We start from the raw sequence: 12503 nt of genomic DNA, 5'->3' as shown, positions 1-12503 counted from the left end.
ATATTACTGGTAAAACTATAACATATTTAATAACTTTTTTTTGTCAATTTAAATAAATCTGTAATAAAAATATCATACACATGGATGAAAATGGAAATAATTTTAAGTTAGCAAAATAATTTCTAATAAAACTGCAAAATTACAAAAATATTTAACTAATTAATAGACTAATGTGTGTATATATATATATATATATATATATATATATGTATGTGTATATATATATATATATATGTATGTGTATATATATATATATATGTATGTGTATATATATGTATATGTATATGTATATATATATATATATATATATATATATATATATATATATATATATATATATATGTATATATATATACACACAAATAATATTCCAAATAACACTAAAACTATAAAAAATTTAATACCACCAAACACACACACACACAAAACGCTGGGTTGGATTTAATTAGATGGCAAATAATTTGGTAATTTCTCCCAGGTTTGGTTTGGTTTATTTTCATTTATTTATTTACTTTCTGACACTTCTTTTACAACACCAAAAATCCATATAGTCTACATAAGTGCAGAGTCCACAGGTCTCTATAAGTGAAGAGAAACTGACAGGAAAAGAAACAATCAGGAATTCTTTACTGCTTTCACATAATTATACAAAAGAAATAAAAACGTGTGCTTACCTATAGGCACTGTGATGGAATAACTATGATCCCATATAAGTGTGAGTGCTGAATAGGGAGATACGCAGTGTTCTCCCCAGTGCTTTGATCGATCACCATTATCCCATCCCTGTAAGGACATTTCTCCCTCATGAATATGGAAACATTGATACTGTCCAGATCATGCAGTGTATCAGAGACTCACCTCGCCCAGTCGGTGTAGTAAAAGTGGCTGTCATAGATGGCCAGACTGAACGGGTAATCCAAAGCATCCTGGAACACACGTCTCTCTGTCCCGTCAGGAGATATGCACTCCAGTTTCTTTGTGCCTGGTGATTTAGTAGACTTTTATCTTAAATTTGTCCTACAGATATGCAAGATGCTGTATTTTGTGGAAATATTACCTGCATCTGCCCAGCACAGGCGATTTGTGTCTAAGTCCAGTGTCAAGGCATTGGGCAACATGAGACCCAGTTGCACCAGTACTTTCCTCTTTTGTCCCTCCAGTGATGAGCTCTCTATTTTGGGGGCATCACGGTTCCAGTCACTCCAATATAAGGTTCTGAAGGACATGAGCAGTAGAAACACATCAGAGCATGACAACTGCACCATATAAATTAATATATACTGGTATTTATTGCAGGAACACATAATAAAGCGGTCAGTATATATGACTGATATGGCTCGAAAGCATTCATGTATGCATAATAGTAAATACAGTATAATGATGCAGGGACAACAAATGAAGGATTTTGATAATATTTCTTACTGACCCCCTCTGAGCATCCACTACGATGGCTCTGGGATTCACCAAATCAGAATCAATCAGCACTTGTCTGCTCCCGCCGTCTAGACCGGACGTCTCAATCCTGTCTTTCCCACTGTCTACCCAGAATAACTTCCTGTGCACAGTGTCTACTGCAATTCCCTCCGGCTGGACCAAGCCTGGAATTTCACATTGCGTAATTGGGGAACATGGAGAGAATACGTGGGTGATGCAACCATCATAATTCCCCATAATTACAGACAGACAGATAGACATAGATAGATAGACAGATAGATCACCTTGGCTGATAATAGACTCTGGCTCAGACCCAAATTCTAAGAGAGCTCTGTTAATTGTACGTCGTCCAAAATCTGTCCAGTACAACATGTTCTCCTGACAGTCGAAGCTGATTCCAATCACGATGGAGTCCTGCAAAGCATTATTATTTTTGCTTAATCAGACAAGAGTTTTGGATTTTGGATTTGATCATGTATTGTGTTTATGAGGGTCTACCTTTAAGGCCAGTAAAACAGTGGACTTTTCTTGAACTGGGTCTGTTTCATCGAGAGGAATGACTCCAATCTGTGAGGCTTGTGTGTAAAGGATAGCAGGCCCTGAAGGGGAGGAGCTTATGACAGGATACATCAGAGCATTGTTCAGCGCCGCTGCATCACCTGAGATACCTGACGGGTAAAACAAAAAAAAAGAGCACACATTATGACACGACAATAGAGCACTGCATGATTTGGTGAAAAAATCTGAATCATAAAAAGTGCATGCTAAATAACTTCATTACTCACAGGGGGGCTTTACATCATCGTAGGACCGCGTTCCAATAATTTCTATGCCTTGATGGTCCACGCACCAGCAGAAACTGCTGTTGCCGTAACATTGCACAGGCAGGAAATTCCCGTGAGCATCACAGAGAGGCATATAGTCCTGAGAGGACGGCCGACCATTATAGTGAGTCAAGAGTGAAAGCCTCCAGCGCTCGCACACAGTCTCCACACGGGGAAGCAGGGCCGCTGAGGAAGAAACATTTTTCCAGAAATGTTTCAAATCTCTGACCGTCCACCGCATCCATATATCTTGCCTCAATGAATGACTGTGTGAGCGTTAATTACAGTTAGGCCGTCTCATGAGGGATAATTATGTCATATATAGTTGGAAGTAAACACCACTTCCACAACACACGCAATGCAACAGTAGGAACAGCAAGTGTGTCGTGTGTCCCTGTGTTTGAAATGCTGCGGATTTTGCAACATGCTGTTGCTGATCGTTTGTATTTTACAGTACCTTAAATGACAATGGACCAAGATATTTCAGGAGATTCAAAAGTACAGACCAAAAGAATGGACACAACTTCTCATTCAAAGAGTTTTCCTTATTTTCATGACTATGAAAATTGTAGATTCACACTGAAGGCATCAAAACTAGATTTATTTTATTTTATTTTTTTTTTTTGTAAAAACAAGATAAAAAAAGTTTTGGGTTAGTAAGTTTTCTCACTTTAAAAAAAAATATATAGTTTATTATTATATCAGAAATTGAGATTCTATTACAGTTTTTGTTCATATTTTGAAATAGATTTATTGTGTTAATTTTTAAGTTTTAGTAATTTTGTTATGTTTTAGCATTTTGCATATTTTTGTTGGACTGTATGTCTATATATTTTTATTCTTTTTTATTTCAGTTTAAGTTTATTTTATACACCAAGTTTGATTAAAAAAAGACTAAATTAGCTGAAAGAAAATATGTTTTTTATTTTTATTTTATTAATTTATTTATTTGATTTCCATTAAAGTTATTTTATTTTTGATCTAATAAATGCATCGTTAATAAGTATTAGAGGCTCCTTCCAAAAAAAAGAAATGTATATCTGACCAAATTGAAAGTTAGAAAGCAATAGCTGCTGAATGTGAAGGCATACATTCATACCTGGTTGATCACAGTTGGCATGCGCTGTGCCAGGCATTGTCCTGGTGCCCACTCTCTCCTGTCCTCTACTGTCCACACACCAGCAGTGTCCAGTGGTGCCCAGACACTGCAGGGCTTTGTACTGCCCTTTCTCATCACACTGAGGAATGAAGGCCTCCAGGTCTGGGTAGATGCTTAGATTCTCCTGCAGACTTTCTCTGTGCTGCTGGCACACAGTTAAGATGGGTTTGGGCTTCTCTAGCAGAGGAAAAAAAATAAATAAATTATCCACTAAGTGGCATAGTATGATTAAACCAAGTCCTGGATCAAAAAATGTTGTTCCAGGAACATGGTCTACTTGTTTCAAGTACGCTATGGAAGATTAAACAACTCATTTGTGTTTGATTGATTTATAATACACAGCTGAACATAATATTTGACTTGATTGTTGGGCTTCTTCTGTGTTATAAGCAAAGAGAACAGTCTGTAACTGAGCTGACAGGGAGAACTGTTATGTTTTGGTTTGATAAATGTTGTGGTTTACGTGGTGGTTGGCAGAGGAAGCCGTCGCCCTTGTATTCAGGCCAACACTGGCACTGGAAGGAGCCCTGGGTGTTGAAGCAGGAAGCAAACGGATGACAGAGCTGAAGAAAACACTCATCGATATCTGTAGAAGAAGAGAATGATGGGCCTCATGTGAAATACAACTATTGAATTTGTACCACGTTTGGTTCTCATGCATGAAAGTGTTTAATAAATGTCTGCATAGAATGATTATGATTGATGAATGACCGTAAATTGTGCATATAGAAATTGTGCATGTTAAAATTTTACTGTGTAACAGTAAGGTCATTGAATTTGATTGGATTGAAGAGTGTTCATAAAGTGCTGATATACAGTACAGCAGCACTTGAGGTTGCCAGTCTGTATATTAGTGGTAGGATTTAGTGGCCCTTTCTGCAGAAAACTTCATTACGCCAGAGGTTGGCGATCTTCTTATGATTGAGTCATTGAATTATTTACTCAAAAGAGTAGTTATTTAACTGTTATGTTAAAGCATTAGTGATGGGAGCTTTCCAAAGCTCTCAATCAACTGAACTGGTTGCTTTGCGAAATTATTCACTGTTTCGGAGCACTGTGTTGTAAATGCAATGGCGGCACAAATATTTCAACTTTGTACAAAACAAACAGTGAATGTTTTCATGAAAGTGTAAGCTGTGAAATGTAATCTTCAAATCAATAAATACAAAATTAATTAAGTTTTGGTATAATTTGTAGTGCTTATTCTGTATTTTTAAACCATATATTTGACATGGGTTCACGAAATCAACTCTACCTAGTGGCGAACCATCAAAATGTGTAAACAGTTAGAAAACATGTAATGTAACAAAGCCCCGTTTTCGGAAATCATATGGCTTATCCAGTTTGAAACACTCCCAAAATCACTGATTCACAAAAATAGATTCATAGAGGTTTATAAAGCTAAATGAAGCATTACAATTTTCTGTGTTACATTACCACTGTTTTTATGTAGCAGATTAATAAAAAGGAAGTTCACAAAAAAGAAAGAAAGAAAATATCTTAGAAAATGAAAGAAATTGTAAACAAAGCTGGAAAAAGTATACTCTAAAAAGACTTGTTTTTGGCCTGGTTCTGTTTGAAATGATGTCACACCAGTTTTTTCTTTGATTTCACTTGACCTCAGGACCTCACAAGAACTGGTGGTCTGACTATTACGACTATGATTAACTGCTAAAAAAAAAGGCTCCCAAGGCCTAAGAAATGTTTACTCACAACACCCAAATTCTCTTACAAATATTACAATATACTGAACACTTACCCACACACACATGCAAATCGAGATCAAACTCATAGCCAGATTGACAGTTGCAGTGATGGCCACCCGGCATATTCACACACTCGGAGTGAGGACCACAGGAACTGAGCCCCTCAGCGCACTCGTCTACATCTGGATCACAGATTCAAAACCCAAGAGAGCCATTTGGAATTTTAACTAAGGCAGTAATTCAGTTAAGGCATGAGATGACCCACAGTCTCTAAGGAAGCTCTCAAAGGAGCAGACATAGCAAGCGCTTGGCTTGATGTCAAAATATTACATAGAGGAACACTGAAATAATTGTACCATAGCAGTTGCGTCCATCTCCATGGAAGCCCTCGGCACACTGACAATGGTACTGAGTGCCATCTCCTGGCAGGCAGAGAGCCATGGGGTCACAATGGTGCTTTCCAGTTGAACAGGGATTCAACTCTACAAGCCCAGGTAGCTCACCTGGTAACATAAAGAATTTCCTCAACAAGATCCAAAATTTTAATGAAACACAACTAATGTTAACCCACATTATAGAATTGTTTTGTTATCAGTATGTTTCTTACCTCCTATAGGTCCCACTTTGTTGGTTATGGCATATCTAAGGGTGGTTCCTTCTGTGAACGTGACCATCAAATGCTCCACATTCACCTGCTGAAAGTCTGGTATGGTCCATGGGCTGTGCTCACAGCTACGGAAACTCACGTTCTGGTGCAGCTTGTTGGAGAATGTCTCAGATCCACCGTTTTCTGACACCACCATGTACTCCCGCAGGGAAGATGATGTCACAACTGAGCCAGACACAAATTACTATTAAAACATTAACTTTGGACTCAAGTGGCTTTTAAACATGCAGTAGTACTATCAATAAAATACATGAATGTTCAGTAAAGAGTTACATTTATTATTAATTATTACTGCAATAAACAGTTTTTTAGCTAATCAGAATATCTCATGTAGCTTTGCAAATTTGATTGGCTGAGGGTGTTGATGTTCAGTCCAACAACACTGGGATATTTCTCTATCACTGTTTATGGAAGCCCATTTCCACCATATAAGGAAAAACTTAATCATAATAATTATATTATATTTATGTCATAATTATGACATAAACATTCTAAATGATTCTCATGATTATCTAATATTTTCGTATCATAATTTTAGCTCTATCTCATGATTTAGTATCTCATAATTTTAGCTCTATCTCATGACTTAGTATCTCATAATTTTTTTGCTTTATCTCATGATTTATTATCTCATAATTTTAGCTCTATCTCATGATTTAGTATCTCATAATTTCAACTTTATCTCATGATTTAGTATCTCATTATTTTAGCTCTATCTCATGACTTAGTATCTCATAATTTTAGCTCTATCTCATGACTTAGTATCTCATAATTTTAGCTCTATCTCATGACTTAGTATCTCATAATTTTAGCTCTATCTCATGATTTATTATCTCATAATTTTAGCTCTATCTCATGATTTAGTATCTCATAATTTTAGCTCTATCTCATGATTTAGTATCTCATAATTTTAGCTCTATCTCATGACTTAGTATCTCAATTTTTTTGCTTTATCTCATGATTTATTATCTCATAATTTTAGCTCTATCTCATGATTTAGTATCTCATAATTTCAGCTTTATCTCATGATTTAGTATCTCATTATTTTAGCTCTATCTCATGACTTAGTATCTCATAATTTTAGCTCTATCTCATGACTTAGTATCTCATAATTTTAGCTCTATCTCATGACTTAGTATCTCATTATTTTAGCTCTATCTCATGACTTAGTATCTCATAATTTTAGCTCTATCTCATGACTTAGTATCTCATAATTTTAGCTCTATCTCATGATTTATTATCTCATAATTTTAGCTCTATCTCATGATTTAGTATCTCATAATTTCAGCTTTATCTCATGATTTAGTATCTCATAATTTTAGCTCTATCTCATGACTTAGTATCTCATAATTTTAGCTCTATCTCATGACTTAGTATCTCATAATTTCAGCTTCATCTCATGACTTATTATCTCATAATTTTAGCTCTATCTCATGACTTAGTATCTCATAATTTTAGCTCTATCTCATGAATAAGTATCTCATAATTTCCACTTTATCTCATGACTTATCTCATAATTTTATATGTATCTCAAGACTTAATATCTCATAATTTCTGCTTTATCGCATTAATTAATATCTCATAATTTTAGCTTTATCTCATGACATATTATCTAGGAGTGTAACGGTACACATATTGAACAAACTTTTTCAGGAAAATCAAACAATACATGCTGTTTTGATGCTCTTTGATGTGGCGTGACATATCGCTGTATAAATGCCTCAGCTCTGATAGCAGTGAATGAGTGCAATCATCCCCTCATCTTTATTACCAGCTTTAACGCAAAATATATTTTGTCCTCCTGCTGTACCAAAACCATACAGAACCGTGATGTGAAAACCGAGGTATGTACGGAATTGTTATGTACCTTTACACCCCTAGTATCTCAAAATTTCATGACTCATGACTTAGTGTCTCATTATTTCAACTTGTTTGACATAATTTAGATTTTTTTTTACTTCACAATTATGACTTAGAGTCTCATAATTAAATTTTTTTTATCCCATTTTTCTTTGTTATCACGTTCCATACTGAATGTCTTCGGGTATTAGGTCAACTTGCAGGTTACATTGTCATCGTTACAGTTCCACTTCCTTTGGAACTATTTTCTTTGGTGGAGCATAAATAGAAAACCGTCGATATGATGTGTAACTTAAGTTACTCAGTAATGAACAATGTGAAATAATATGGAATTAACTGAAGACTAACCATAGTCATTACTCTTCAAGATTGTTTACAAGAATTACCTGATTGGTTGTATTGATAGGTCTCTTTAAAAGGCAGAATATGGACTTTAGCACCATCGGGAATGCTAGGCAAATCTCCATTGATCCTAATGTCAAAATTCAAATGGTTGAATGAATCCATTCCTTGAACCTCTTGAATAATGGTAACACGCTGACCTTGTGGGCTGAAAACCAGCTCTGCCCGATGAGAAAACTCAGCACCTGGGGAAAATATGTTTTCTTTCTTTAGACTTTTTCATGATCTGTGACATGACATAAATGAATGGAGCTTCAGATAAGGAAAAACAGTCAAACCAGATATGCTGAAGCCATTCAGATGGTCCTGGAGCTCAAGAGCAAACAGCCAACCAAATGTGGAGACCAGCGGGCTCACAGCCATCAGAGCCCAGCCTGCCTGAGCTGGGACAGGACTAATGGAGATGTATACGCGACCTTCTCCCACTACAGCAAAGCCATGGATGTCCACATTGTTTAGCTGAACTTTTATGTCTCCAACAGAAACAAGGCCATTCAGCTTTCCACTTAAAGGCTGAGAAATGCCTGCAAAATCAGATTAGAAACGAATATTAAAATGATAGTCCACCCAAAAATGTAAATTCTGTCATTAATTACTCACCCTCATGTCGTTCCAAACTCGTTAGGCCTTAGTTTGTCTTAGGAAACACAATTAAGATATATTGCTGCAATACGAGAGCTTTCTGAACCTCCATAGACAGCAACACAACTGACACATTCAAGGACCAGAAAGGTCATCTGTTAAATAGACCATGTGACATCTGTGGTCCGACCATAATTTTATGAAGCTATGAAAATACTTTTTGTGTGCAAAGAAATTTTCGGCGCTCATTCACTACAGTACCACTCATGCATGTTGTGTTGCTGACGCAGGAACCAGAATTCTGATGTAGAATCCGGATGTGCTGCAACTTGTTTACAAGCACAGGAATGCACACGCATTCATCAGAGTATTCTCATGAATGTGTGTCAAAGACTGACTTTTTTTTTAACTTGTTGAGTAAAGTTGTTATTTTATTTTTATTTATTTTTTTGCTTACAAAATGTATTCACATAGCTTCATAAAATTACAGTCAATGTCACGTGGACTATTTTAATGACTACCTTTCTGGGCTTTGAATATGTCAGTTGCTTCGCTGACGGTCAGAAAGCTCTCAGAAAATATCTTAATTTGTGTTCTGAAGATGAAAAAATATATTATGGGTTCGGAATGACATGAGGGTGAAGAATTAAAGACAGAATTTTCATTTTTGTGTGAACTATTCCTTTAAAGGTATCATAGTCATAATAAATGACATGATAAGAAAATACTAGACCAAAAAAACTCACCCATGGGTAAACATTGTCTGCCATTGCCATAATAACCAGAACGGCAATGACAGCAAGGACCAGTTGGATAGTCTGTGCAGTAACCATCCTGAGAGCAGAATTTCAGGTGCAGGCCACACATTTTGGTCACATTATTTGAAGTAGCGTGTAATACATCTTGGTTTGGTTTTGGGGGCTGTTGAACAAGTGAAGCTGGGATGTCCATTTGGGCATTAGAAGTAGATTTATCTGCAGGCATGTTTGATTCTACTGTAATGTAGAAATCTTCATCTGTGCTGCGCAAGCTGCCAAAACCCATTGAATCAGACTTTGGGATGGAAGCAGGAACTACCTTCTGGAATGGGAACCGGCTGGTTCCGATGTGGAAAACCCACAGTCCATTTACCCCGGTGTTCCCTGACCTGAGAGTTGCGCATGTGACAGAATTATGTTTTATATCACTATACAATTTGACACAAATAACTTCACATAAATAATCATCTATAATGCTGCATTTAATAATTAATGCAGAAAGCTACTTGCAAAAGCATACATCTGAAATGGATAAAAGAAAAAAAAAGGTTGAATGCACCTACTTATAGAGGTTCTTGCTGGTCTCATTATAGCCAAACAGACTGTAGAAGAGCTCTTCTGTACCATATGTATCACCTCTGTTAAAACCAGCCTGAGTTTTAGCTTGTCTTATTGACATGTTTGTATGATTGTAACTGATATTTATCATCTTCTGCTCATCCTCTGGATATAGGAACAAGGCATATGTGTCTGATTTATTGCCGGCCAACACAACCTGGAAACTGGTTACCTACATGGTAAACACATCAAAGCTAATATTGATATTAACAACTTTACAAATCAAAATATTATTTTATTTGAAACATTTATAGTGTGGATTAAAACGAGGATAAAGGAATATATATTTTTTTTTTTACACAATATGTAATTGGGAGCTGGAGCCCTTCCTCTTCACAGGCAACATTGTCCCATGTGGCGATGACTGTGTGGCTGGACTTAAATGCAGAATCAGTAAAACCTTGCTGCACCATTTCAGAAGCTCGGATTAAAACATCTAACGATTCCTCTGCACGGTAAAACACAGATCCTTTCCCTCGTCCTGAACTAATGTTTGTCAGGAAAGGTGCAATGGCAGAGAAGCTTAGAGGAAACATTTTTCTTAAATACTGACTCTCTCCAGGTGGAGGCTGAAGGGACAAGAACCCATTTGTGGAAACCTGAGGAGTGAAATTACATTTTTAGCTTCCGACTCCAAATGCTCAGTAAATATGGTTGCATTTGTAATTTCATTGATTTTATTTTTTAGTTATTTACAGGTACAAGAAGAAAATCAGCACACAAAAAAAGCATTAGCATTGGTCTTTATTATTATTATTATTATCTTGTTGTTTTTTTTTACATAGAGATTACTGCACATGCTACAACATTCAAATTATGAAATAATGAATAAATACTTTAACATTTCCAATTTGACTTTTTTATGTAATGAAAACAATGGCTTACATAAAGAATGTTGAACTGGACCTCGTAGAACTGTAATGGTTTGTTTATCTTCAGGGCTTCTGACACTTCATCATCACCATCCTGAAGAACTGAATCCCCTTCAGATAATCCAAAAGGGAAAAAATATTCCTTTTGAATCGCATTCATAAAACAAACATTTGTAAAAAGCAAAGCAAAAACCCAGCAGTTCTTCATTTCGAGAGGGAGCTGCTTCGATCTGGGGCACTTAAATATAATTGTCCCTGTAGAAATTCATGAGATGTGACGCTGTGGTCATTTAAAATGAAAGGACGCCTTAACCACAATCCACATGGTTACCAAAATGTCTATGGGAGGGTTCTGGTAGGCGAGTGCAAAGCATACAATGCACAAATGTTCATTAAATTTGAATAATAATAATAAAAAATCCTTTGTACAAAAAAACAAATGCTTCATCAAATCTGTTTTTTTTTTCTCTCTCTCTCTGTTACACTTTATTTCGAAAATCCACTTTAGATATTTTACTAACTATAAGTACTTTTGCAACTACATGTAAACTAACTCTCTTTAGACTATTAGTAGACTGTCAGGTTAGGGTTGGGGTTAGTAGAATAAATTTATGTACTTTTGTACTTATAAGATACATCTAGTTGGTAGGATGTATGTTGGGGAACCATAAAAATAAATTGTTAGCAAATAATAAGTAAACCGTCTCGTGTAAAGCGCTGATTTGGGTGGAGACTTTTATTATGAAAAAGCAGATATCTGCACCATGTGGAAAGTTAAAGTGTGTTCACATTCTAATGTATACATTCTACTCATCTGAAGTTAAAAGGGACATCAGATGCAAGATTAAGTTCTCCTTTTGGAAACAAGCAGCCAATGAAGTAAGTTTTTTATTTCTATTATATATGATTGTTGTGCATTGTGTTGCTGTGTGGAAGAGAACAAATCTCTACAAATACTATAGTTAATCGGTTGAAGTGAACTTAACTCTGTTTAAAATGTTTACAAAGACAACTTTTACTTATTTAATGTATTTATTTGTTTATATTCTTTGTTTTTTACTTTATATGTGTGTATTTAGTTCTCATGGCATCTTGAGTTGGTTGGTTATGAACCATTCAATAATACTTGTGCTTGTGAAATTACTGGGGGGAGCAACAGCAGGGTTGCCAACTCTCTCACATCAATCTCACGCTGAAGTCCAAGCGTTAGTGTCACGCGAGATGCGTTAGAGTTGGCAACCCAGGCAACAGTGATAATTCAGCTGCTCTTTGTGAATATAAGAAATGAAGACCCAACCAGCAGTCAGCAAAGCTTCAAGCTAATATCAAGTTCATCTGGATTCTGCAAAATGAAGTACTGCTTACACCAGTAACTAAGAAGCAGAATCAAGTTAAGACCAACAAGTTAAGCACACACACGTTCAAGTTAAGTTGCTTAAAGTGGACTTATTCTTGATATTTGCTTAAAAGAGACTCTTTAAGTGTTCAGCGTTATTTTAAAGAAGTGCTGGTGTTAGGGGCTTGCTCTTTATTCTTTAAGTCACTTTGGAGCAAGTATTAAACTTAAATAAGAAGATAATTTTTGACTGAACTGTTGAAAATATCCATGTTCAGTATACAA

General features: G+C 35.8%; 1 protein-coding gene across 1 annotated transcript; it reads right to left on the bottom strand.

The window, feature by feature from the left end:
* Positions 1 to 489: 489 nt before the first annotated feature.
* nid2b (nidogen 2b (osteonidogen)) lies at positions 490 to 11111 on the bottom strand. The gene is made up of 19 exons (XM_026291465.1): positions 10896 to 11111; positions 10310 to 10609; positions 9956 to 10182; positions 9381 to 9781; positions 8331 to 8576; positions 8037 to 8237; positions 5731 to 5955; positions 5480 to 5626; positions 5177 to 5305; positions 3881 to 4003; positions 3358 to 3594; positions 2220 to 2444; positions 1933 to 2102; positions 1719 to 1848; positions 1427 to 1598; positions 1058 to 1215; positions 859 to 982; positions 675 to 783; positions 490 to 596 (listed from the first exon to the last, which is right to left on the bottom strand). Exons 1-18 carry the CDS (start codon positions 11088 to 11090, stop codon positions 675 to 677), a joined length of 3519 nt encoding a protein of 1172 aa, XP_026147250.1. The 5' UTR covers positions 11091 to 11111; the 3' UTR covers positions 490 to 596.
* Positions 11112 to 12503: the final 1392 nt, after the last annotated feature.

The sequence above is a fragment of the Carassius auratus genome, chromosome 20 (genome assembly GCF_003368295.1).
Source record: "Carassius auratus strain Wakin chromosome 20, ASM336829v1, whole genome shotgun sequence".
In the NCBI taxonomy this organism is placed as follows: Eukaryota; Metazoa; Chordata; class Actinopteri; order Cypriniformes; family Cyprinidae; genus Carassius; species Carassius auratus.
This window is presented reverse-complemented; position numbering and strand designations above follow the sequence as displayed.